We start from the raw sequence: 24,330 nt of genomic DNA, 5'->3' as shown, positions 1-24,330 counted from the left end.
AGGAAGTTCACTGCATGCAAGATTCCTGCTGGCCCACACACCTAGGGCAGACAAATGAGATCAGCATACATTAAGTACCAGGCTCAAAGCTTTGCCTCGAGTGTTTTGCAAGATTCATCACACTCATCTCTTCTCCTCCTCCCGTGCTGATCAGCAGAACTCTTCTTCCAGGCGGGGTGGGGGAGGGGACAGGGAGAAGAGGCTTAGGTCAGAGAAAATGAAACATTGCAGTTACTGTGATGCCAAAAACATGTTTACTGGGCAATGAAGCCTTAACCAGCTAGGCTGAGCATGCTTTTAACATGCCCTTCCAACGGATAAAAGCAACCAACTTGTCATGACAGCAACACTTCTTCAGAAAATTAAAAAATGGCCATAATGAGTTGCTTTCAGGCAAATATCTTGTACATATTCAAATATTTTGAAAACAAATTAAACTCTTACTAGTCTTGACAGTTTCTAAGGTGATGTAGATACATATCCCAGAAGAAACCTCAGAAAGGACCATCCGTGTGCTTATATCCACACAGAAGTGCAACAGATACATGTGATGACATAGTTACCATGTAGCTGTAGCAACTCCAGCAGAGTATACTTTAACTTTGTGATTAAAATACTAACTGAAATGTTGCAATAATGAATTAATTGCAAAGGACCAGAACTAAAATGACTACAGGTAATACCAAGCTCTTTAGGAGATGCTTCTCCCTAGCATTGGAGCTTTTTTGGTCTTGCAAACAAAAGCTTAAATTGGTAAAGATGTATTTTGCACTTTCTGAACGGTTTGGAGGCTGCTGAAGGAAGGATTAGTAGAGACACAAGGGATGCTGCATGGAAAGCAGAAAGTACACACTCTCTCTTTTATACTCTGGTCACAATGCAAGGTTGTGGAAATACTGGTGTGCTCACCCAGAAACCAGCGTAACACCTCTCAGCCAAATAAATTAGAGAGGAAAAAAGAGCCTATGGAGCAGTGGCTCTGCAGACCACATTACAGACCAACTGCCAAATAAAGGGTGTGCGCTCTGTCAGGCAGAGTGGGACTTGGCAAAATGTGAACAGCATAGACTCCAAGATAAATTGAAAACCAGTAACTAACCCAAACTAACAACTGAACAATTTGCGACAAAGAAACAAACCTAACTGACAGCGACCTTGGTAGAAAAGGGATATCAGAGATGATCAGGTCATGCAGAACTCCGCGGTCGCTGGGGAAATAAGCAGATTACTATTCAGAGCACATGGGGCTGGGCTGAAGCTAAACCCTCGAAGACATTTCTCTTCACGGTATTTGTTTCCAGCCCCTTTGTTTCCCGCAGACGCGTCTGGTGCGCTCTCCATCCCTCTGCCTCCCCAGCCGCTGTGAGAGTCCGTTTAGACCCTCTGTCCCCCGACCCGGGCCAGACTTTGCTCCTTGTGAGGCTGTCAGAAGGCTCGGCGGAGCCGCAACTGCGGGACCAGGGCAGCGAAAGTGGTGGCTGGCAGAGGAGCCCCAAAGTGCGAGGAAGATGCGGGGCGGGATGGGAGCCTGCGGCAGCACCGCGGGCAGCACTGGACCCGGGAGCGGCGAGAGAGCAGGAGAGAGCTCCCGGAGCCAGGCTCCAGCGGGGCGCGGCGACTAGGTCGATACATAGTCTCCTCCAAAGCCCCGCCGGGGCTGCCGGAACGGCTGCCGCATGGGGCCGGGCAGCAATCCCGCTCCCCCCTCCCCGTGCCTGAGAAGGCTGCGGCAGGTAGCCCCGAACGCCGCTGGCCCTGCCCCCGCAGGCAGGGGAGCCGGGGGGAGGGAGGCTAGGGTGTACGGCGTGGGGGATTAGTGGGACGCCGCGGCTCCGCCTCCCCCCCATCCGCATCCCGGGCGCGATGAGAGGGGGAGATGGACCCGAGCCGGCGGGACTGGCACCATGACATTCGCCGGCTTCGTGGTGGCGCTGGTGATAGGGACGATCCCCGAAGCCCGCGGGCTGGGGCAGGTCTCCGCCAGCCTCCCGGACGCCCGCCCCCCACAGACGCCCGCCCCGGCCCAGCCGCCCCCCGCCGGCTGCTCCAACGGGGGCTTCGCGGTGGCCCAGCGCCCCTGGCCACCGGCAGTGCCCGGCCTCCCGCGGCGGGGCACGGCGGGCCAGGAGCCGCGGGGCCGACGCAGCTCCTGCGCCCTACCCGGCGGCGGCAGCAGCGGGCGGCCCGGGTGCGTTCCCGGGGGTGGCCGGAGCCCGGCGGAGCGGGGCCGCTCTGACTGCGAGAGAGGTGAGCGGGGCGGAGGCGCGGGGCGAGCAGGGGGCGAGTCTTGGGCGGCGGAGCGGGAATTGTGTGGAGCTCCGCGGGACGGAGAGGGCACAGGGACCGGAGCATAGGCACCTCCTGCCAAAGGGTCAGCAAAAGCGAGCTGTCTAAACTTTTACATCAGCAGCTACCTCGGCAAGAGAAGGTGCTACGTGGGTTTATCCCGACGCTGCTTTATCCGGAGGTAAACGGCGTTACAAAGCTGTGCCGCCGATATTCTGCATACTCTGTACTGGGCATTCCTCTTACCCTAACCGGACGCGTCTCCCTGAGAAGCACTTGATCTACAGAACAGGAAGAAAAGAAAGCAAAAGGATGCCTAACCCTCAGCATCAACGGCTCACCTAATATCTCTTGCTTTCCCCGCCCCCCCATCTTAGGATAATGGGGGTTTGCAAAGTAGCACTGGTGCTTGGGAATATCTCTGAAGCCAGCCAGGAGACCTGTGCTGCCCCCACACACTCCCGGCTAAACTCTGAGACTTCAGTGGAAGTTTTCAGTGCACAAGGACTGAACAGCAATTTCAGCTTTCAGCCCTTGAGCAGCTGATCAGCTTTACACTTCATCAGTGTCGGCATTAAGTATATTTATGTACAGGCTGGTTTTGAATGGCTTCACGTTTTCTCCTTCAGTGCTCTGCTATTAACTCCTACTTAAATTAGAATTATGTCCTGTCTACATCTATAGTAAACATGATCAAGCATAATTACTGCAAGAAAATTAAAATTCCCTTATTTGTTGTCCATCCTTTACATATTTTTACTATCACAAGGTCAACAAGGAAACTTATTATTATTATCATTATTAGTTTTGTGGAACTTGATTTTAGGTTGTTTTGGGTTATTAATTTACTTCTGGATCTCTTTAGAGGGTTGTTATGTTTCTCTTCTAACAACAGCCCTAGAAGTGTATGCAAAAAAAGATGATAATTTGAACAATGTGCTCATTATACATATCAATATAAAATATCACATGAAGAGCATATGGAGGCACCGAGGTCTATACCCATCATTTCTGCATTAAAAAAGTGCAGCTTCCAAAGCTGTGTTCAAGTCCAGTGTTGCACTCCAGGAAGACAGAATGATGTTATGCAATACAGATGTTTCCCTGGAAAGAATACCAGGCAGCTGATGCCGTAGAGAAGAAAACAGGTAACTAGATACAAACCAAAAAAAACCCAGAAGACTTCATGCCCTTTAAGGGGTCTCAGTTTGGGAAAGGGTCCCACAGCTGCTTCTTCAATTTAGCCCATCATTCTTTTTTTTATCATTCTTCAGTCTGATTCCCAAAATACTTTGTGAGGGCTTGTCTAATATGTTGCAGTGAAGAAGGATGTGGCATTTTATTGCTAAGCACCCAATCTTGTACTTACCTGAATTCCAGAATCCCCTCTAAGTTCAGCACAAATACGATTTAAGTAAAAAAACCCACCAAAACTTGGTTTGGGTTTAGCTGCATTTCTTCAGTCTTTTCAGGATGCTGAGGGCTTTTTTTTTTTTTTCCCAAAATGGAAATTCAGCTTAGCCCTTGCTAAGAGGAAGGACACATACTGAACAATAGCCAATACTTTCTAATTGAAAGGTCATCTGACTCAGTGGTAAAAACCCCAAACCTCTGTCCCAAAGCATTTGTGGAAGTGATAGGAAAGCACTGGAGAGTGTGTGAGATGGCTTAAGGTGGAGCATGGACATAAATCCAGCCATTTGCTCAGAAATAAACATTATTCTCACATTTGCCCTGCAGTATGTGCCTTTCTTACAAAAAGCAAAGAAATGTAAGGAAGATAATGGTGCAGTTTATATCCAGAGAAGGAGAGACCATTCAGAGAGAAACTTACTACACTGTTGCTTAAGGACATGTGCTAAGGAAGCCCATGCTCAGTTATTAGGCACATACAGTAGCTAAATGCAACACCATATTCAAAGCCTTAACTGTAAATCTCCTGGCTTTCCCAGCTTAGATATTAAGACTTATCTGCAAAGTTACTTGGCTACACTTTGTGCATGTCTATATATCAAACTGCTTCATATTTAAATATTAACAATGAAAAATTACAGGAAAAGTGCCTTTGCAACTGTGCTACGTGGAACCAGTCTAAAATTAGTTTTGTGTTTAATTTTGTTCTAAAATTAGAGACATCTGGGTAATATTATTTATTTGCCTTGAAAGCAAGTAAACCAAATATAAATATATATAAATTATCATGATTAACCAAGGAAATTGTAGGGGAAAATGAATGAGTATGGGAGCACTCTGTACACAGAGCCAGGGTAACTCCAGCAGAATGAAGTATTTTAGCTACTGCTATTAACAACTTACCTGTAACATACTCAGTCTTCGAAGAAGAGGCCTACCTCAGTATGTAAAAGGGGGTTTACTATTTTTCTTTATTTCACAAAAGGGGGAAACAATAAAAGAGAGGTTAAGTGTCTTTGCCAGAGGTCACCCCACCAATCAGTGGCAGAATTGAAAACAAAATACCCCTCTCCAGAATGGCCAGATTGTAGACTATTTCCATTTAAATTGCTTTTATCACAGGGTAATTCCACTAGTACCAATCAAATAATGCTTCACTGAACCTTTGTGAGAGAAGAACCAAGCCTCTGGCTTGTAGTCTAAACATTAGATTCTTCTCCCCACCTGTTATACTAAAGCACAGGCAGTTGATGGAAGGTCTTTTGGGAACTGGGACTTTTTAATAGCAGAAGGTTAAAGAAAATAATTATGAAAATTAAACATGAGTGTCTGCTTTTCCTTCTAAGCTCTTCTGGAACCATTCCTATTACAGCTGCCCAGCATGAGCCTCCTCATATTCTACAGCTCTGTACCCCATAAGACAACTGCAGTGCTTTAGAGCCTGTTACCTTCCTAACACTTCCCTTTATTTTTTCAAAGCCTTAACCCATTGATCAATCTCCCTGCTGCAGAGGAACCGATTCAGCACATTACATACTCAGTACATGCAATATTTATATTTATATTGCACATGCAGTATTTATATTTATGCTTGGGTATGCAAACCTGCTATTTGCTAAAGTTCTCTAGATGGGTCTTGAAAAGTACTTCTGATGGATCATCTTTTTTTTCAAGGTTAAAATACCAGGAGAAATTAATTTTATTTTTGGACTCAGGAAAGTGATGGACAACAGAATTTACTGATCACTGTGAGCATCATCCATAATTTTGCTCAAATCAGTAGGATTAATTTCTTTAATTTTAGCCAGGCCTGATCTTGGAAGGGTAGAAAAGTTTCAGTTTATCTGAACAGGTGTTAGGTCTGACCTATACTACAAGTACAGGTACAAGCCCTTCATGCAAACTGATGCATTAGTTTCATAAAGAAACTGGGACAGACTCTCTTACGTGTATTATGCATGATCCACTACTTTTCTGAAGTACTATGAGTTACGGTGTGGTTAGATGGGACATACAGGGTGTATCACTGGCAGACCCTCACACTTTGTGTCAATTTGGACTTACCTAACTGCCTCCATGGCAATAGAATAGAATAGAATAGAATAGAATAGAATAGAATAGAATAGAATAGAATTAACCAGGTTGGAAAAGACCTTTGAGATCATTGAGTCCAACCTATCATCCAACACTGTCTTATCAACTAAACCATGGTACCAAGCGCCCCATCCAGTCTCTTCCTAAACACCTCCAGTGATGGTGACTCCACCACCTCCCTGGGCAGCACATTCCAATGGCTAATCACTCTTTCTATGAAGAACTTCTTCCTAACATCCAGCCTAAACCTCCCCTGGCACAGCTTGAGACTGTCTTGTTCTGGTGCTGGTTGCCTGGGAGAAGAGACCAACCCCCACCTGGCTACAACCTCCCTTCAAGTAGTTGTAGAGAGCAATAAGGTCTCCCCTGAGCCTCCTCTTCTCCAGGCTAAGCAATCCCAGCTCCCTCAGCCTCTCCTCATAGGTTTTGTGCTCCGAACCCCTCACCAGCTTTGTTGCCCTTCTCTGGATGCATTGTATCAGTGCAGGGCCTTTTTGTGTTACTATCTCATGCTGGAACAGCTTGGAAATTAAAGCATAAATATAACTATTTATTGTTATAGAGATGTCCAAATTTCCCAATTCTGTTGCTTTGCTTTAAATCTGTACTGAGAGCCCAGCACCAGGGTGAAAGGCACAGGCAACCTCTCCTTCTGATCCCTCTTTTCCAAATCTACATTTAGAGCCAAACAACAAACCTTTGGACACAGGTGTTCATGAAGAAACCACTGGCCCATCTTTAGGCAACACCACAAACCCCAGAGCTGCAGCATATAGGCAAACATATGGCAGAAGAGGATTCCTACTCTATTTGCAATTCAGCCACACACAGTAACAAGGCTTATTCTCAGTGAACTGCAGAAAATTAAACAGGGTTTGAAGTTACCCACCATCTCTGGAGGTGAGAATGGTATAGCTAAACAGGCCAAGCACAACAGCACAATTCCTTTGAAGCTCTTCTGCTTTTTGGAGTTAATTAAAAGTTGTCTGAGAGGTTTTCCTCTCCTGTTCTTCCTGTGTGTCTCATCTTAAGCCTATATGGCAGGTGCTGCAGAGCAAGTCTCAGCAGCACCCGCTGGATACCCTTACTTCCTTGCATTTGCAAGTATAACTTAATCTCTTTTAAACAGTGATAGCAGATGGGAAAGACTCTGACTTGGGCAGACACCAGGGCAACTAAAATTACCCAACTGTATGTAAACAACATAAGCTGACCGTCTGTAACCTTGGCTAGAACGTAGTTAGAAGAAACACAGATATTTTTGAGTGTGGATAAATGTTGGGAGTTTCTGTCAAGACAATGTTGTATTCTTCAGTAAATACCGGAATTAAGTCCATTGGGAGACCACAGTATGTGACCTAGTAGGCTCCCTTTGTGGTCCGGTGCTCTTGTTTTTCATTTTCAGGGAGTCAGTTCTCTCCTCATCCTTTCTCTTACCAACCTGTGCTGAGGAGGGCATTGAGAGCCATGAGCAGGATCCCACATGTTTGCCACTGTTGAGCTTGGTGTTGAGGCAGTGAAGATCTGATCAGCACTTCCAGCAGAGGACTGACACCATACTGAGTTGGATGAGAGGGAAAAGAGTGTGAGTTTCTTAGAGCATTGCATAAAAGCCAGAGTAGATATTATTGCACAAGCTCTACTCCCATCAGCAACTAAAAGAGCTGAAATCTTATAACTTAAAAATTGGAGATGTTACTATATCTACAACTCCAGAAACCTAGAGCCTCCATGTGCTTAAGCCAGACCTGTTTTCTAAGAAGTATTTCAGATGCTTTTCTCTAGAGTTTCTGGTGCCTTAGGGGAAGCACGGAAAGAAGCCCCTTGAGCACAGGTGTTGAGATGCCATAGGGGCTTGAGGGTGTTAAAATGTAATAGTAGGAGACCTAATCAGTTAAATAAAGAGTTAGCTTCTAATCCTGCTAAATATTAGTTTTCTTGTTGCCTGTCAAGTGAAAGAGTGTTTCCTGGTTATTTTAACAATGCAATACTGATTATATTGCAGTTAAAATATTAACACACTCTTTTATAACAAAGACTCAATCATGAATAATACAGCATAAACATACATCATAGTAGATGATGCTGGTCATCTTGCAATTCCCTATGATCAGTTTGCACATGAAACACAGATTTATGTTTCATTGTGAAGAAAGAGGTCTAGCTACTATAAAGAAAACAAAAGCTACCGACATGAAGTCTATATTTTAAAGTTTATGTTTGTGATGTTATAGGAAGTATCCATGTTACTGTAACTAATGTATCTCTTGATCCAGTAACTCAACTCCCAGGGAATGGAATACTGCAAAGTATTGAGTAAACAACAGGGAAATAATTTTCTCATTAGCATGCTCTTTGATTTGCTTGCTTCATAATCATGACTAGTCATATGATACAGATTGGTACATACTTCAAAGTGTTTATGAAATACTGAGCTAGAAACACTTAAGAGTGGACAAAGGAAAAATATGTTACAGACATTAAGCTTTCCTAGGGGTTTCAATTCTCACTTTTCTTTAAAAACAGTGGGTTTACTTATTGGTTTGCTTGAGGACAGAATGCTGGATTTTGCCTTGGATGGTTTAGGTAGGTAGATGTAGATACCAACACTGTCCCATGAGGAGAGGAGCAAGTCAATGCAATCAGTGTGTTAGAATTATTGTACTGTATTGTACCAGATATTCAGTTAAATCTATTAAACAGATTAACCATCTGAAAATCAAGAATAGTTCAAATTTGTTCCAAAATTACCTTCAGTGATCTTCTTGTGTGTTTTCTCTTCTGTATGACTGAATCTGGCATTGTATTTTCTTATGAGATGAACACAGGTCACTTAATGAAAGCTACTGCCCTTCACAAAACATGGGTGCTTCTATGCACAGCTGTCCATCTGCAGGAAAAAAGCAAACCAAAATATTTTGTTGAATTCTTTAAAAATCCTCATTTATTGCCTCTGTACATGTCTTTTCCTACAGGCACATGGAAATCAGGTACCCTCCCCTCGGTCACTTTCCTTTCCTTACCAACTGGTACCAGTAGTGTGTTTTCCCATTTTAACAGGGACGAGAAGTCACTGGGGGTTCTTTAGGGGAGCGGGTGGCTAGGCACAGGTTGTTTTATTTGAAAAGCACAGAGTTCTCACTGTGGACATGAACCACTGAACAAACTTCTTCCCTGAAGCTTCTATGAGAGATGCAAAGGATTTCAGATCGCTTACATTTCAATTGTTGGGAAGAGAGTTGCTGATGTGCAGAAGATATCACTTGTGATATCTTTTGCTCTGTGTACATGAATGAATTCTTCCACTGTTGTCACTGGGAATTCTGTAAATACAGAAAGAGGCCATGGAGACTTAGAGGAGAATTTTATTCTTCATGTGCTCACTCAAATATTTGAATAGAAATATTGTGTAATGTGTACTCAGGAAATGCTGTAGGTGACATGTAAGCATGTACAAAAATAAACTTATTTTTGGAGATGACATCTTCAAAATTGCTTTCTGGCATGTCAGGAATCAGTGTGCTATGACTGCAGTTGATGTTTCAAGTGAAAATAATAGTCTATAAAAACAATCTGGTGAGGCCCAGAAATAAACAAAATTCCAGCCTCTGTCTGTATGTGACAGAAAAAAACAGAGAAGAATTATAAAGACAGATAAAGGATATGCAACATGTCTCCAATAGTTATAATTAACTCATTAATGATCCCCTTATTTGGAATGATAGCTCACTCTGTAACATGAGTCGAATAAATTTTGTTTGCAATTTACTGCACAGTAAGTTACTGCTGAGAAAGTAAATAGGAGGCAAAAAGGAACACACAAACCCAAGCTTGAGGTTAATTAATTCCTCCAGTTATTTGGCAGTCGTTTAGCTTCATAGCTTTATACAAGATACTGAACTAAATTAAAACTAGGACACAATCTGAGTGCAAGCTGAGAAGAAAAAGTGGATCTAGCTGCTATTGTTGCTGTTGTTATTATTATTATCATCATCATCATCATTATCATTATTATCATTATTATTAACAACAACACATACATGAACACATATACAATGAAATGCAGGCACAAACATTGACTGTTTTCTTCCATTGCTGAACACCCTGCAAGCTGGATGATGGTGCAGCTTCTGATTTTAAGTAGATCACAGAACAGGGACAGATGGATTAACTGAGATTTCAGGCAATACTAATGCATGCAATTAGGCTGTATTTGATAATTTAACAACAATGTATTCTTTCTTGTTGAACTCTGAGCTATGTTATGACTGTTCTGCTGCTGCAGAGTTAGAGCTACCACCAGCTTTTCCCCACTTTGACCAGTGGCACTTGTCTACCAGCAGGAGCAGATGCATCTGGCATCTCCACTAAACTACTGCTGTAAAAAAATGCAACTTCTATTAATTTACTTGGATTTCTGTGTTGTGCAGCTCTTAAGAAGCAGACATTTTCTTCACTCCTTTTGGATGATTCTTCACGTGTTTAGCTTGTCTGGGAATTTGGTAAAGACCTCTCATGAATTAGTAGAACTACATCCATTTTCCTGTCTAAGAGCAAGTATGAACAAATGCATTCTTTGGCTAAAATAAACTGCTGATACCCATGACATGCATAATGTTACATGGGTCAGAGCAAAAGCTATGCAATCCTTGTGGTTGTTTTCTGATTCCCTGAAGCTGGATGGAATTATGTGGAAGATAAATGTATAGCACTCTCTCTATATATACACACACACTTTTAAAATAAACATTCCAATATTTATGTGTATTCTATACATACTTGTAGCATCAGAAGGATCAGAAATGAGTGAAAGAAGTGTAAGAAGCAAAATGTATTCCTCGTGTAACAAATATGGTTATCTTTTGTACCTCAGTGTATAGGAATGTTAAATGTGTCAGAGAGCTTCTTAGAAGCAGCTCTCCCAAAAAGCACAAACATGGTCATGCATGAACTCTCTCTGCAGAGGGAAAATCAGGTACAGAGCCCTTCCTATGGGATACATTAATTAAGCAATGTGGCTTATTGTTTTTTTAATTTTCTTAACTAGGATCAGTACGACTCCAGAGTGGTAAAAATGAGTTTGAAGGTGCAGTGGAGGTTTATTTGAATGGAATCTGGGGAACAATCTGTGCAAGCCACTGGGACAATAACGACGCAACGGTCGTATGTCGCCAGCTTGCCCTTGGGTAAGTTTCAGTGAGTAAAAATCAGTCACCTTACTTTCATGATGTTTAAGTATAAAGGACATTCTATTTTGCACATCCTGAACGCTTTTTGTGTTTGGGGATTGTTTTTTTCTGTTTGAAAGTTGCTAAATGCTGATGCTGTTCTTCCCAGAATCCTTCATTTCCTTCAATTGTGTTGTACTTCAGAGAGGTTGCTGTGAATGTCAGTATTTAATTTGAAAGCTGCATTGCTTTCAGAATGGAGTTAATGAACAGGACCTTTTAACATAATTTAGTTATTAAACTCCAGATAAGGCCTATAGTGATACTGCAATTGCAACAGTAAGATAACACTCAGGTAAGAAAGAAGAGGCCCATATCCAAAGGGAGTTTTAAAAATAAAAAGTAATTTCAGCTGCTGAAAAACCAGTGCTGTTTCAAGTTAGCAACCCTATTGCTTGAATATTCCCCTCAGCACTCCATTCAGTTTGCACTGTCTCAATAAGCCACAAAGTATGTCTGGCTTTATTGCCCTTCTAACATTTCTTGCAGTCACATACCAAAGTAATGATTTGCTACAAGCAGTAAGGGGCTTCTATAGCATACTTGCAATGTGACATTCCTAATGATTATTCTACTTTTTAAGACTGCTAGCCAGAACTAAATCTAAGCTGGTTTATAATGTTCAGTACTAATCTGGACACACCAAGCCAACTTATAAAAATATATGAGGATTAGATGAGATAAAAGTTCAGCCATCTGGAGGCTTTGATTTTGCTTATGGCTTCAGCTGTATACATGCAATGTCTCCTTTACTCATTTTCATTTAAGTTCTTTTTGCCTTCCATACCCTAAACATTGCAGTTAAACAAGACCTCTGTTAGCAAAATAATTCAGTGATTAGGCTGAATGGTTTTGCCTTTTCAACAGAAATGGCTTAAATATGAATGCAGGACAAAAAGCCCCTTGGAAATGGTAATCGAAAGTTTTCTGTTTGGCAGAAATTTGGACCTATACTACAAGGTGAACTCACCAAGTGTTACTGGTGCTTTTCAGGTGCTTCCATCTCTCTGATACATTGATTTTACAGTATTTGTGCTTTGGTTTTAATTTTGTTAGGCATTATATGGAAGAAAAGATAGCTCAATAATTGTTGCTGTAGATCCAGTATGGAAAAGAAGGAAAGCTGTTTATAAATGTTTTGCATGGATGGGAATGGCTGAATGGAGAATATAGGACATGGGACTGATCGAACAGAGCCTGAGGTGGTTCCATTCATGGTCACACCATATGTTATGACATGTGCATGGGCAGAGCAGTAGTAATGATTGAATGTAGTAAAGGGGAGGATAAGGGTGAGAGGCTTGTTAGCATGACCTCTCCTTGAAGTATAGCTGCAGTGGGACTCACTTATGGACTGTGGACTGTTGATTTTTGTAGTCAGGAACAGGGAGGACAGGCATATAGCTGGCCCTGCAGCAGCATAGGCCATTGTACTGGAGTATCCCACAGTAAAATGGTGCGAACTGGCTCACATCTGTTACTTTTCTTTGTGCAGAAGACAATGCAGAGCTGTATGAAAACCTGATGAATTTACTCTGCTGAAGAAAGTCTTTAATTTTCTGCTCCAAGATTTATACAAGACAAAATGTTCCACTTCCCCACCTCCCACTCTAATATCCTATCCTGATTATTCTTCTTACAGTGAAAAAGGTACAGCAAAACACATACCATTTTCTGGACTGGGCCTTATTCCTGTTTACTGGAGTGAAGTGCGTTGTCGTGGTGATGAGGAAAATATACTGCTGTGTGAAAAAGACATCTGGCAGGATGGAACATGTCCTCAAAAAATGGCAGCTGCTGTCACATGTAGCTCTTCCCTGGGTAAAGAAAATACATATGGTTTGGTTAACTCCTTCCCTTATTTAAATACAAGTAGTAATAATTAGTCATTATTGAATTAGAAAAAAATATTAAGACTTCCTGAAACAGGAAGTTAAACAGATTGAATCATTGCATCACAAACTGAAATCCCTCTGTGCTGTGCAAGCAGCAACACGGGACAAGCCTAAACAGAGACAATTTTGCTCTGACTGGCAGAGCTGCAGCTTTCCTGACTGTAGTATTTGGTCTTACAGCCCTAAGTATTTGCGAGTGCTCTGACACTTCAGTAACTCCACATCAGTATGGTTACTTGTCTGTAAAATATTCTTCAGCTACTGAGAGTGGACCTTAGGGGAACTAATTTCTAAGAAGTTCAATTTCAGGTTTTCCATCTAACTAGAAGAAATAAAGTGTGATTCTTGAGTGATGTCAGAGAAACCAATAAGCCGTCACTTCTCTTTACTACCAAAATAACATTTTGGTAAATAAGTGACCTTTTCCTATATTCTGTGTTTGATCACAGCCCCTGTCTTTACTCCGATCCGGCTGGCTGGTGGGACCAACACTCACGAAGGAAGAGTAGAAGTCTACCATGCTGGCCAGTGGGGGACTGTCTGTGATGATCAGTGGGATGACGCAGATGCTGAAGTTGTCTGTCGGCAGCTTGGCCTTGGGTTTGTTTTTCTACATATTTTCTACTCCAGCAGCAAAGCAGGAGAGATACATAGCTTGGAGCTATGTAAAAAGATGCTCCCTTAAAATCACACTGACACTTTGAAGCAGTACCTAAGTTTGTTTATAGAAGGTTCAGGTACAATGCCATTACTTTCAACTCCCTGAAACTTTGATTTATAGGATCTGGTTTTCAGTGGCGTATGATAGAGGCAATCTTGTCTGTAGAACAAAGGATTTGTTTTGAAAGAAATACTTTCTAGTGAAAACTCAGTACAATTTCAGTAAAGTTTCAGGGACAAACCACGGGTGAGGAAAAGGAAGGTGCCTTGACTGTTAAAATCCTTGCATCTATTTCACTGAGGAGTCTACGAGCCTCCTCGCTTTGGAGTAAGAGCACTGCCCTATCAGAAAGGATGCCGTTTGGCATCCCTGTGAGAATCTCTCAAGATCTAAGTCACGAGTCTCTGAAGATATTTGCATATACTGAGTAGAGGTCTGTTTGAAGTTTTGACAGTTAAGCTTATCAGCAATTCTGTCTGAACTAAGCATGGTCCATAACACAGTCAGAGCAGAACGGGATTTTCTTGTTCCTCCTCTGAACAGCTGGGGGTGATTTTGATACCACAAATAAGATAAGTAGTCACTATTTGAAGAAAGATGCTGCAGAAGTGGGAGGTAAAGAGAACTGCTGGACCAGAGAGGAAGGAGATGGGGACACTGAGATGAAAGGCCAGATGGGTTGAAGAGGGAGAGAGCTAGGAGCAAGGCGCAGAGAAGACCCAAGGCGGAGAAGGGGATTATGCCTGAGATGGACTAGATGAGAACTAAGTAGGTCAGTGCAAAGGAGACTGGAACAAAACTCACCTGTCAACCCTGCTGGGATTATGATGAAGTGGCACTGAAGGCAGCAAGCTTTGTGACATTAATGGGTAGCTCCCAGAGTGTACTTGTAAAATGAAACCGAGGCCTTGAACCGCTGCTTCCATACAAATCAGCTCAAAAGAATGAGAAATGTGCAGTATTTTACAAGTTTCTAGATCTCCTGGTGAGCCACATGGGAATCAACATGCTCCTCTATTTTCATTTTCCCCCAGTTTATTTTGTGCTGTATTTCTATATTATTGTACATTTACAATTGGGAATGCCTAACAACAAGTCTATCTTCTTACAGGCTTTTCTGCTTTTGAACTGAGCCACTAATAGTGAGTTTGGGGAATTACCAAGCTATGCATTACATTTCTGTACACTAATGACAAATGTTATGCTCTTAACATGCCTTCTTACTGATTATACTAAGACATTTGATTACTTATATTTAACATTCATAAACTGCAGTCCTGAGATGTGATTAGATGCTTCTAATTTTATTCATTTTTCTGAGTAAATAAATGGTATTAATATGGTGCCAAATATTTTTGAAATATGTCTAGAGATTTATAGAATTTCTCAAGTAATCAAGATTTCTTAACAAATGTGCTCATTAATATGAAGTGAAATTGTACCAACAGTGGCAGTAGAAGAGTCAATTAAATAATAAAAATCTAAATTTACATACTGTTAATCCATCTGGAAGCCTGCCACCAATTGCAAAAGTCAAGCATTTCAGTAAGAAGCTTCCCATACCTTTTCAACTTTGCTGCAGCAGTCCTATAACATTTTGGAATTATTATTAAGAATTTGTGAGATTGCTAATAGTAAATTTAGTATTGTTTTCCTTTAATAAAGAAGAGAGAAGAAAGATTGTTAGGTATGTATACAAAGCACTGAAAATTAAACCCACGTTATCTAGATCCATACACGGATTAATCAGTGCCTTAAACCCATGTACTACTGCAACTTATATTAAAGGAAAATAAATGTACTATTGTGACACACCCTTGCAAAAGCCAGTTAAGATACTGAATGACTACATCCCAAAATGAAATAGTCAAGACCTGTCATGTTTTCAGTATAAGCTAAACACACCATTCCTGTTGGGTGTTACTTGATAACATATGGCTGGTAATAGAAAGCTCCCTTTAAAGAAAATTAATTAGTATAGAGCCCTGCACCCAAACTGCATGTTAATTAATTTAAACTAAACCTTTAGGGAGGTAATCAATTCATTATACTGAAAAACTTGAATATACATTTCAGTCTTACAAGTTGAAAAATAAGATAGATATTGAGAACACTTCTATAAAAACTAGACTGGATAAATGAACAGAGAGACACATAAGTGGAAACAAACCAAACCCTGACAACATTTGGATATGAAAGACATGGTATTTTAAACAGAATTGGAAACATTCTGATAGCTTGTTAAGAGTTAAACCCTGTACCATTTCTGTCCTGCTGAAGCAACAGTGTGTTTCCAATTTACACAGGTTTTTTCTGCCCCAAATCCTCTAAGCTGACATACAGTCTGCACACAAGGCCAGGTCTGCTTTCTGTTCTTATTTCCACCACTGCTTGGTGGTATGACATTGTCATGTCACTTAAGGTCTCTTTGCCATGGTTTTTACATGACTAAATGAGGAACAATCACTTTTGTCTGCCTCATCTGGGTATTTGAGATTTAATTAAAGTGCTCTGAGGACAACAGATGAAAGCCACTGCAGAAAGAGGTATTGAATTATTTTTGCTACATATAAACAGTAAATGAAAATTAAATTAGAATCCTCATACCCAAGCTGCATAATCTCTTCTAGAAAAGTTATGTTTAGAAATCAAAAGGGACTGTAAAGGAAAATATCATAGATACAAACCAATAGAAATAGATGTTCTAGATACATTTGAACAGTAGAAGTCTGGAACTCCATAACCTCAGATGAGGCTAAAGTGGCCTGTGGAACCACAGCGCATTAGATGACACGCTGCAGGCTGCATGGCCAGCTCTTTAGGTGGTCCGTCTGCTGGTTTAGAAAGCTGGATATGCAACATCTCATCTCTCCCTCTTGAGTCCCAGACTCTTCAGCTGGCTTTCTCTCAACTGGGTGTTTGCTACACTCCCACAGGGGTGTTGCCAAGGCATGGAGTCAGGCTTACTTTGGAGAAGGCTCAGGCCCCGTGCTGCTGGATGAAGTGCAGTGCACAGGAAATGAGCTCTCGATAGAGCAGTGTCCAAAAAGCTCCTGGCAAGAACACAACTGTGGCCACAAAGAAGATGCTGGTGTTTCCTGCACACCTCTCACAGGTACTTCAATTACCAACAACCACACTGGAAAACAGTGACAAATGCAGAGCTCACAGCTCTGGAAAGAGCATTTGTCAAGTTTGCAGATGCAGATCCCACAGTAACAGTGTTTGGGCAGTATCAGACCAAACCAGCTGCTGGCTATGGTGATTTACAGGTACAGAAATCTCATTAGCCTTGGTTCCTCAGGAACATGCCAACTGCCACTATGTGGGACATGCCTCAACTGTATCACATCTATCAGCGGTGGCAAGCACTGCAGCATCAGAGCAAAGAGGAGATAAGAGAATAGACAAAGATGAGGTGTATGCACAGTGAAATCATGTAACCAGAGCCCACTCCTGTGGGCTTGGCATGTAATAAGGGGTTGTGGGATCAATATCTTCTGCTCTTTCTCTTGCACTTAACCAATTGCATTATGCAACACTTCACAGCTGATGGGGGCATTATGGTATTGCATTTGTCATTAAGTGACACCTTAGTGATCAGCACTAGATTTAGTAGCCTGATACGCTGATCAGATGCAGTAAGAGCAATGTTATTAATTTTGTGGTAGAACAATAACTGGATCTAAGAAAGACTGATTTGTATTTTTCTTTTTCATACTTGCTCATGACAGATGGTGCATTAAGACTAGTGAGTGGGAAAGGCAGTCATGAGGGACGCCTGGAGGTCTACTACTCTGGCCAGTGGGGTACAGTCTGCGATGATGGGTGGACAGAGCTGAATATACAGGTGGTTTGCCAGCAGCTGGGATTTAAGTAAGATTACTTTATATGAGATATCTAACTCCTTGCCTTAACAATGATGACAAACATTTACATGAACCCTACAGTATGTAGACAGTATGTACATATGTATTATGCAGGTATGGAAAAACTGCACCGGAGAGTCTCTCAGAAGGAGGCTCTGGGCCCATCTGGTTGGATGATGTCAGCTGCTCAGGGAAGGAAACGAACCTTCTACAGTGCTCGAGGAAAGAGTGGGGAAAGCATGACTGCACCCATCAGGAGGATGTCAGACTCATTTGCCATCCAGATAATGACAGCCATAGACTCTCACTTGGTAAGGCATCTCTTTAGTTAAATCACAGCATAAGCAGTGCTTCAGTGAGTACAGATCTGAGCAAGTATAGTATATCTAAGTACGCTCAAAATATGTGGTTTTGGCAGATGTGTGCAAAGAAGGAAGGAAAAACAGGAAGGGAAAAAGGTCACTTTTCTCCTGAAGATCATAGGAAGTAATCAAGCTTTGTTTAAAGGAACATAAGCAGCCAGAACATTAAAGGTCACAAATTTGTAAGGTAACAAAGTCATATCCTGGAGATCCTGTTCTCTCAATCTTCACCAGATTCAGCGCTTCCTTATGGTGTACAGCACTTCACTCAGCACTTTCCAAGTCCTAAGTAACTGTCTCATACTATCAAAAGTTGGAGACATAGCCAAACACTGAGGAATATTAATCAACAGTATATCCTTTTACAGTTTTACAGTCAATTAGAAAAAAATATATGGAGAAAGAGGGGAAGTTCAGAGCCAGTAAGAAGGAAGGATGAGATGCATGAAATTATTTCTGTTACTACTACTGGCTAACACTTATATTGTGCCTGAGTGAATGGGCCCCAGCTGCTGACCAGGGCAGAATGATAGTGGAAACACAGATCATAGCCAGTTCCTTCAAACTTGTATGAAAAAAAGAAAGAATAAAAAATGACAGATAGGAAAAGAAATACACTAATTAACTGTGGCATTGTAGACCCAAACATATACAAATGAATCTCAAAGATTCCTAAAACCACATAGAGAGAATTAAACAAGAACACTGGCTATCAGACATGCAAAATAAAAATTAATAGGGGGACAATGGTTTGCTCAGCAATTCTCAAAAACACTTTCACGTAAAAAAATTGCTGCATACGGAGTTTGTAGCTCCTCAGTATGTAGCTTTTTACAAAAGTGCCACCAATAATCTTTAGTTCACCCAAGTATATTTTAGCTGATTTTGAAATTAGAATTGTTAAGTAGCAAAGTGAGACTCAACATCTTCTGCTGAAATGCAATGGATTTGTGTGCCTGGGTGCCTGAATTTCTCTGGAAATCATAGACCAAAGGTCTGCTGTGCAAATCAAGGCACAAATTTACTTCATGACATTGCTACCTGTTCTACCAACAATCAGCATTTCCCTGTGTAGTCTTCTATTCTCTTCCTCTTTATAGTCTTTTTCTTCATAGCCTTCTGACCTCTCACAATCCACTGAATGTTTTATGATTCACTACAGTTTCTTTATGTGTAGATGTCAAATCATATTTGGCAGAAAGATTTTTCTCAGACCAAAAATAACAGGAATTTGAATCATGACTGCTGCCTTTACAGATGCAAACCATCTGTGTTGCTTTACTTAAATTCCTATAAAATAAAATCTTAGCTGAAGGAGGTCTGGTTCAGTTAAATGCATCCATATGGGAACTTTCTCACATTCTCCATTGCCAGAAAGTTGTATTAATTTTATGCTCATGAATATATATATATATTCTAAACCACAAGATGATATACTAATAAAATAGCTACCATTACTGTCCCATGACTCTAACCGAGTAATATAAATTTCACCTAAATCATATTCTTCCAGAATAACTCATCATTTCAATAAGAAAATGAAGACAGTGTACCTGACATTTCCTACAGGACTTTTTGATTGGAAAGTGGACAAAGACTCTATTCTTACCATTTACTTTTTTTCCCCTGTTGTTATATAGTTAGATGAATTCAGTGGACAAAATATGTACTATGTACTATGTACTTTGCCTCGTGATTCAAAAAGCCAAGCACTGAACAAACCAGGACTAATTAAACTTATTCCCATCAGTGAGATTTTGTATTATGAAGATATCTGAATAAGCAATCAATGTGAATTGATAGAAAAATAATGTCACATTAATCTAGAACAACATGCTGTAGAACATAAAATCATAGAATTGTTAGGGTTGGAAGGGACCTCAAGGATCATCTAGTTCCAACTCCCCTGCCATGGGCAAGGACACCTCACACTACATGAGGTTGCTCAGAGCCACATCCAGCCTGGCCTTAAAAACCTCCAGGGATGAAGCTTCTACCACCTCCCTGGGCAGCCTGTTCCAGTGTCTCACCACCCTCATGGTGAAGAATTTCTTTCTAACATCAAATCTGAATCTATCCATTTACATTTTTGTTCTATTCCTCCTAGTCTTATCATTACCTGACACCCTAAAAAGTCCTTCACCAGCTTTCTTGTAGGCCCCCTGCTATTGCACAAAGTATACTACAGAGCAGCACGTGTAACACTAAGTCATAACTGAAGTTCAACACAGTGCTGCACTTTGTTTGCTGACAGTGGTTAAGAGGAGTGGTAGCAACCAGTTTGAGAATGGATATATGAACTGAGGGATAGTTAAATTCACCCATACAGTTTCTGCAAGGAAAATGGGTCCAGCTTGCATTGCTATCACATCAAATGATCTCAGGTTTTCTGCAATTAGAGGGAGACTGTTCTATGCACATTGTGGTCTAATTCCAAGCTATGTCCTGTATTTATTTGAAATTAAGGAACCAGACAAGCTCTTAAACTCGGAATACAGTATATTTTGTATTTGCCTTGCAATCTGTGCAAACTGCTTTGTTTTGTCAGCCAGGAAAAATAGGACTATTTTAACAGCTGATATTAGACTTGTTGAACATAAACATCAGCTGACCCTATATACTGCATGTGATGAAACTGACCTAAAGTACTAGTTCTTGCCTCTGTTGTTGTGAGTTGACAGCAGTTATTTATTCCCAGGTCCTCCCATCAGGCTGATGGATGGTGAGAATAAGAAGGAAGGACGTGTAGAGATTTTTATCAATGGCCAATGGGGCACAATTTGTGATGATGGATGGTCTGATAAGGATGCAGCTGTAGTCTGTCGACAGCTTGGCTACAAGTAAGAAAACTCATTAAGCTGTTTTTCAAGTTATCTGTTTGCTGTATCTAAAAATGTTAAGTTTCTGAAACCAACTATCATCAACATATGTCTGATAACATAATTTATGCCTTTTAAAAGTTGTCTGTTTGGTATTCTCATAGAAAATTCTGTTTGTATAACAAGCAGTAGGCTATGTCCTCAAAAGGAGTATTCATTAACTAACATAACTGGGAAAAGGAGTTTTAATATTCAAAATCCTATCACAGTCTGGTAACTTAAGTGGCAAATAGAAATTTTTAGAACCTATGACTGGAATTTAGCTAAACTTTCAGAGGTAATGGTGGTATTTTTAAAAATAGTTCAGAATCTGTTCTCATTGAAAGTTGCAATTTGCATGCTGTGAATATTTATCTTTTAGAAATCTTAATTATGACTTTGAAATCTTTACAGGATTGAACATAACTGTCAATATTTTTATGAAATGCAGCTACAGGTCAGTGTCCATTGCCACAAGATGTGGATATGCTTTCTGCAGATTCAGATGTAGGCACAGCAGTTACTGAATTCCTAGTTTCATGGGGTTTTAACTTCATTTTTTGACCTAGCTGAACTTGATGTAGCTTGCAGATTTGATAGAACTATTATACCAAGGATTTTGGCTTCAGCCTGCATGACAGCAATTTCAATATGCTTCATTTAATATAGGGATAGATCTGACAGGACAAAAACACCATCTAATTAAAACCACCGCAATGTATGTGTCACTTTTGAACTAAGTCACTTAATCAGGCTTACATCACTCATAAACAATTTTTTTTGGATACCTAAGAGCACTAAAGATAACACAACTAGATGGTAGACATATAAATAGCAGAACTAATAAGAGCTGAAAATTATTTAAACACTAATGAAATCCAACAGGAAATTAGTGAAATGTCTTCTCTGAATATATCTGTAAAGAAATCTGGGCTTAAAAAATAAAAATCATTTTATCTGCTTGCTGTATCCAACAATGTAAAGCTTGTGCAGCTGAGTATAATCAAATTATGTCTGAACACATAATACCTGCCTTTTTAAACACTGTCTGGTACTCATTCAGTACAGCACATTTATAAATAGTAGATGACTGTAGCTTCAAAACTATAAAACTTGACTTGTACTGTCTTCCACCGAATCATTTATTTAGTCTGCTCATCTTCAGCCTCTCTGGCCTTTCGTATGTCTCCCTCAGATCATCAAACTCAACCCCTTACCCCACTGTGTTTTTAAGTTATTGCAAGGACAAACAGTTGGCTGGGTTTTCAATTTGTATCATGTCAGAATGGGGGAGTTAAGATGATAGGATACAACACAGCACATGCTTCCTGAAGACTAGGGGTAGACACATTTTACAAATCTAAAACTAGGTTCCAGAAATTCAGAAAGCTTATTTTAAATGTTGGGTCTTGGTGACTCTACACCTAGACAGTTGCATTCCACAAACCTGACTATGCTCTTATGTCACAGATGAGCTGGAATTGCTTCTGGGCCTAGAAGATCATGCACAGGTCTATCTGCTGAAGTTTAAATTATTTTCAGCAGTGACATGACTGTTCCACAGCAAGGCTGGGACTTCTGGGTTCATGTACCTGAGCATGAGGGTTGATGACAATTATTTCTTTAGGAATAAACACATTATGACCTTCTCCTGGGATTAATTCAAAAAGCATCTAACACTGAAGCGGATATCAGTGTTGATTAAGACCGATCACAAAACTGAACAGCATCATTTAACTCCCTTCACAATGCTGTTTCATCCTCAAGTCTTTCCTATAAGGGAATCATATTCCTTGAAAAAAAAAAAGTAATCCATCTATCATTACAAGTGGAAGAAAAGACTGCCTTAAAACTGGAGACTTGTAGCAAGACAAACACTAAGAGAACACACACCTTTCCTCAAGTATTTATTTACTATGTGATTTGGTTTAACATACAGAAATATTTTGATAGAATCTGTAAAGAGATTGTTAGCACTTCCATTTTAGTGAATTCGTATAAACACAAGAAGAGTCTCTGCAGTTCAGTCTCATGTCAATGCATGATTGCAATCCACATGCACTAAGTTCCCTCCTTCACCTTATCTCTGTATGTCTCTCTACATCTCTTTCACCTAGAATATTTGCATATGCAACCTCAAAGCTATCAGAGTACTCTTTGGAATTTATATGTTAAGCCAAGGAAGGTATTGGAGAGCTGGACATTTGTTGTTCATTGTCTGTAGTCAGAGTATCATTCAAATGTTTGGAGCAAGAAGAATCACATTGCTTATGATTGACAAGTTAAATCATACTAAACTCATTAGGCAGGTTGTCCTCTACTGGTTCCAAAGTCAGTTAAGGCTTTGGATTATCTGGTAAATACATGCTAGCCATGGAAATTAAAAATGTTGACCTTGGTCTATCAACAGACTGCTGACCTTGTGAGATCTGTGTCAGACACTTCTTTTTACAGATACCGGCATTTTACAATGCCTGCATTCTAACCAACATTACCTACTTAGATAACCTGCCTGCCTATCCTTCACTTATGTGGTAACAAAATGCAAACGGGCAAGGCTTTCTGTATGCCAGTGAGAGAAAAGAGGAAGCTTGTATGTATGACTTTTACATCTTTATATGGTTATGGGCAATTTATGGCTCTACTCCAGCATTCCACTCTACCTGCTGTTACCCTTCTGTATGCATAGAAGTACTGACCTTTACAACATGCAGTTATCACATAGCCTTCAAAATGGAAAGCTATGATGTAGGGCAACACTTGAGTTACCTGCTATTCAGTATATTCTTATCACAATGAAGTATCAGTAAATTACTGTTAACTGACTTGTAAACTCATAGTTCAGACACACCTATAATAACACTTCAATGTATTTTACTACTCTCTGAAGTATTTCATCTGAGTAAAATGAAGAATAATGCCTCAAAATGCTTAATAAAATATATGTTCTGTCTCCAGAGGTCCGGCTAGAGCAAGGACAATGGCGTATTTTGGGGAGGGCAAAGGCCCCATCCATGTGGATAACGTGAAATGTACAGGAAGTGAGAGATCCTTGGCTGACTGCATTAAGCAGGACATTGGGATGCACAACTGCCGGCACAGTGAGGACGCAGGGGTCATCTGCGACCACCTAAGCAAGAAGGCCCTGGGGAACAGCAATAAAGGTGAAGCCCTGTTGCATGCAGCAGACCAACAGGTTTGGATGGGAAACTGTCACAGTAGGAAGACATGGAGGTGAAAAATCCCACAGCACAGAGGGAAGAGTTCTGTCAAGAGTTCCAGGAACAGAAGTGGTGGGAAATCCTCTTTGCTTACACCATGTCTGAGAAAAATGTAGTAGTTAAAAACTACCATGAGACACAGAATAACTACAGCCTTAGTAGTTGTTTTTCAGTTAAATCTCATTGAAGATTGGCTACTTTTCATTTTGAGTTTAATAATGTCTTTATCTCCCTTTCTGGTTTAGATTCTCTTGCATCTGTTTGTGGATTGAGGTTACTCCATCGTCGACAAAAGCGAATAATTGGAGGGAAAAATTCCTTACGGTAAATATTTGGTAAAGCCAAGTCTTTCTGAATATAAAGCTTCCAAGAGATATATTTGCCGTGAGAGGTTTGCCTAATTTATAGTTTCACTGTAGGTTTGTTTTTCTTTTGGCTTGTCA

At 40.7% G+C, this 24,330-nt stretch overlaps 2 protein-coding genes and 1 long non-coding RNA gene across 6 annotated transcripts in view; 1 reads left to right on the top strand and 2 right to left on the bottom strand.

Moving 5' to 3' along the window:
• METTL14 (methyltransferase 14, N6-adenosine-methyltransferase subunit) overlaps nucleotides 1-7,348 on the bottom strand; it is a 35,060-nt gene extending 27,712 nt beyond the window's left edge. For 2 of the 3 annotated variants that reach the window (XM_054172731.1, XM_054172734.1), the window contains exon 1: nucleotides 7,235-7,348. In XM_054172731.1, coding sequence (XP_054028706.1) covers nucleotides 7,235-7,252 — 18 coding nt within the window. In that variant the 5' untranslated portion in view covers nucleotides 7,253-7,348. The remainder of the gene's footprint in view (nucleotides 1-7,234) is intronic. The other variant, XM_054172732.1, reaches the window with a different exon arrangement.
• PRSS12 (serine protease 12) overlaps nucleotides 1,819-24,330 on the top strand; it is a 30,950-nt gene continuing 8,438 nt past the window's right edge. Inside the window, exons 1-10 of the mRNA XM_054172729.1 lie at nucleotides 1,819-2,247; nucleotides 10,841-10,979; nucleotides 12,664-12,842; nucleotides 13,366-13,516; nucleotides 16,514-16,692; nucleotides 17,312-17,453; nucleotides 17,561-17,757; nucleotides 20,507-20,648; nucleotides 23,625-23,830; nucleotides 24,133-24,211. Coding sequence (XP_054028704.1) covers nucleotides 1,905-2,247; nucleotides 10,841-10,979; nucleotides 12,664-12,842; nucleotides 13,366-13,516; nucleotides 16,514-16,692; nucleotides 17,312-17,453; nucleotides 17,561-17,757; nucleotides 20,507-20,648; nucleotides 23,625-23,830; nucleotides 24,133-24,211 — 1,757 coding nt within the window. The 5' untranslated portion in view covers nucleotides 1,819-1,904. The remainder of the gene's footprint in view (nucleotides 2,248-10,840; nucleotides 10,980-12,663; nucleotides 12,843-13,365; nucleotides 13,517-16,513; nucleotides 16,693-17,311; nucleotides 17,454-17,560; nucleotides 17,758-20,506; nucleotides 20,649-23,624; nucleotides 23,831-24,132; nucleotides 24,212-24,330) is intronic.
• LOC128898491 (uncharacterized) overlaps nucleotides 8,593-24,330 on the bottom strand; it is a 28,587-nt gene continuing 12,849 nt past the window's right edge. Inside the window, exons 1-4 of one of the 2 annotated variants that reach the window (XR_008462860.1) lie at nucleotides 15,141-15,233; nucleotides 12,690-12,838; nucleotides 9,011-9,116; nucleotides 8,593-8,683 (exon numbers count right to left, since the gene is read on the bottom strand). This is a non-coding gene — a long non-coding RNA (uncharacterized LOC128898491). Of the gene's footprint in view, nucleotides 8,684-9,010; nucleotides 9,117-12,689; nucleotides 12,839-15,140; nucleotides 15,234-24,330 lie in introns of those variants that run through there. The other variant, XR_008462859.1, reaches the window with a different exon arrangement.

Source organism: Dryobates pubescens, chromosome 24 (assembly GCF_014839835.1).
Source record: "Dryobates pubescens isolate bDryPub1 chromosome 24, bDryPub1.pri, whole genome shotgun sequence".
In the NCBI taxonomy this organism is placed as follows: Eukaryota; Metazoa; Chordata; class Aves; order Piciformes; family Picidae; genus Dryobates; species Dryobates pubescens.
This window is presented reverse-complemented; position numbering and strand designations above follow the sequence as displayed.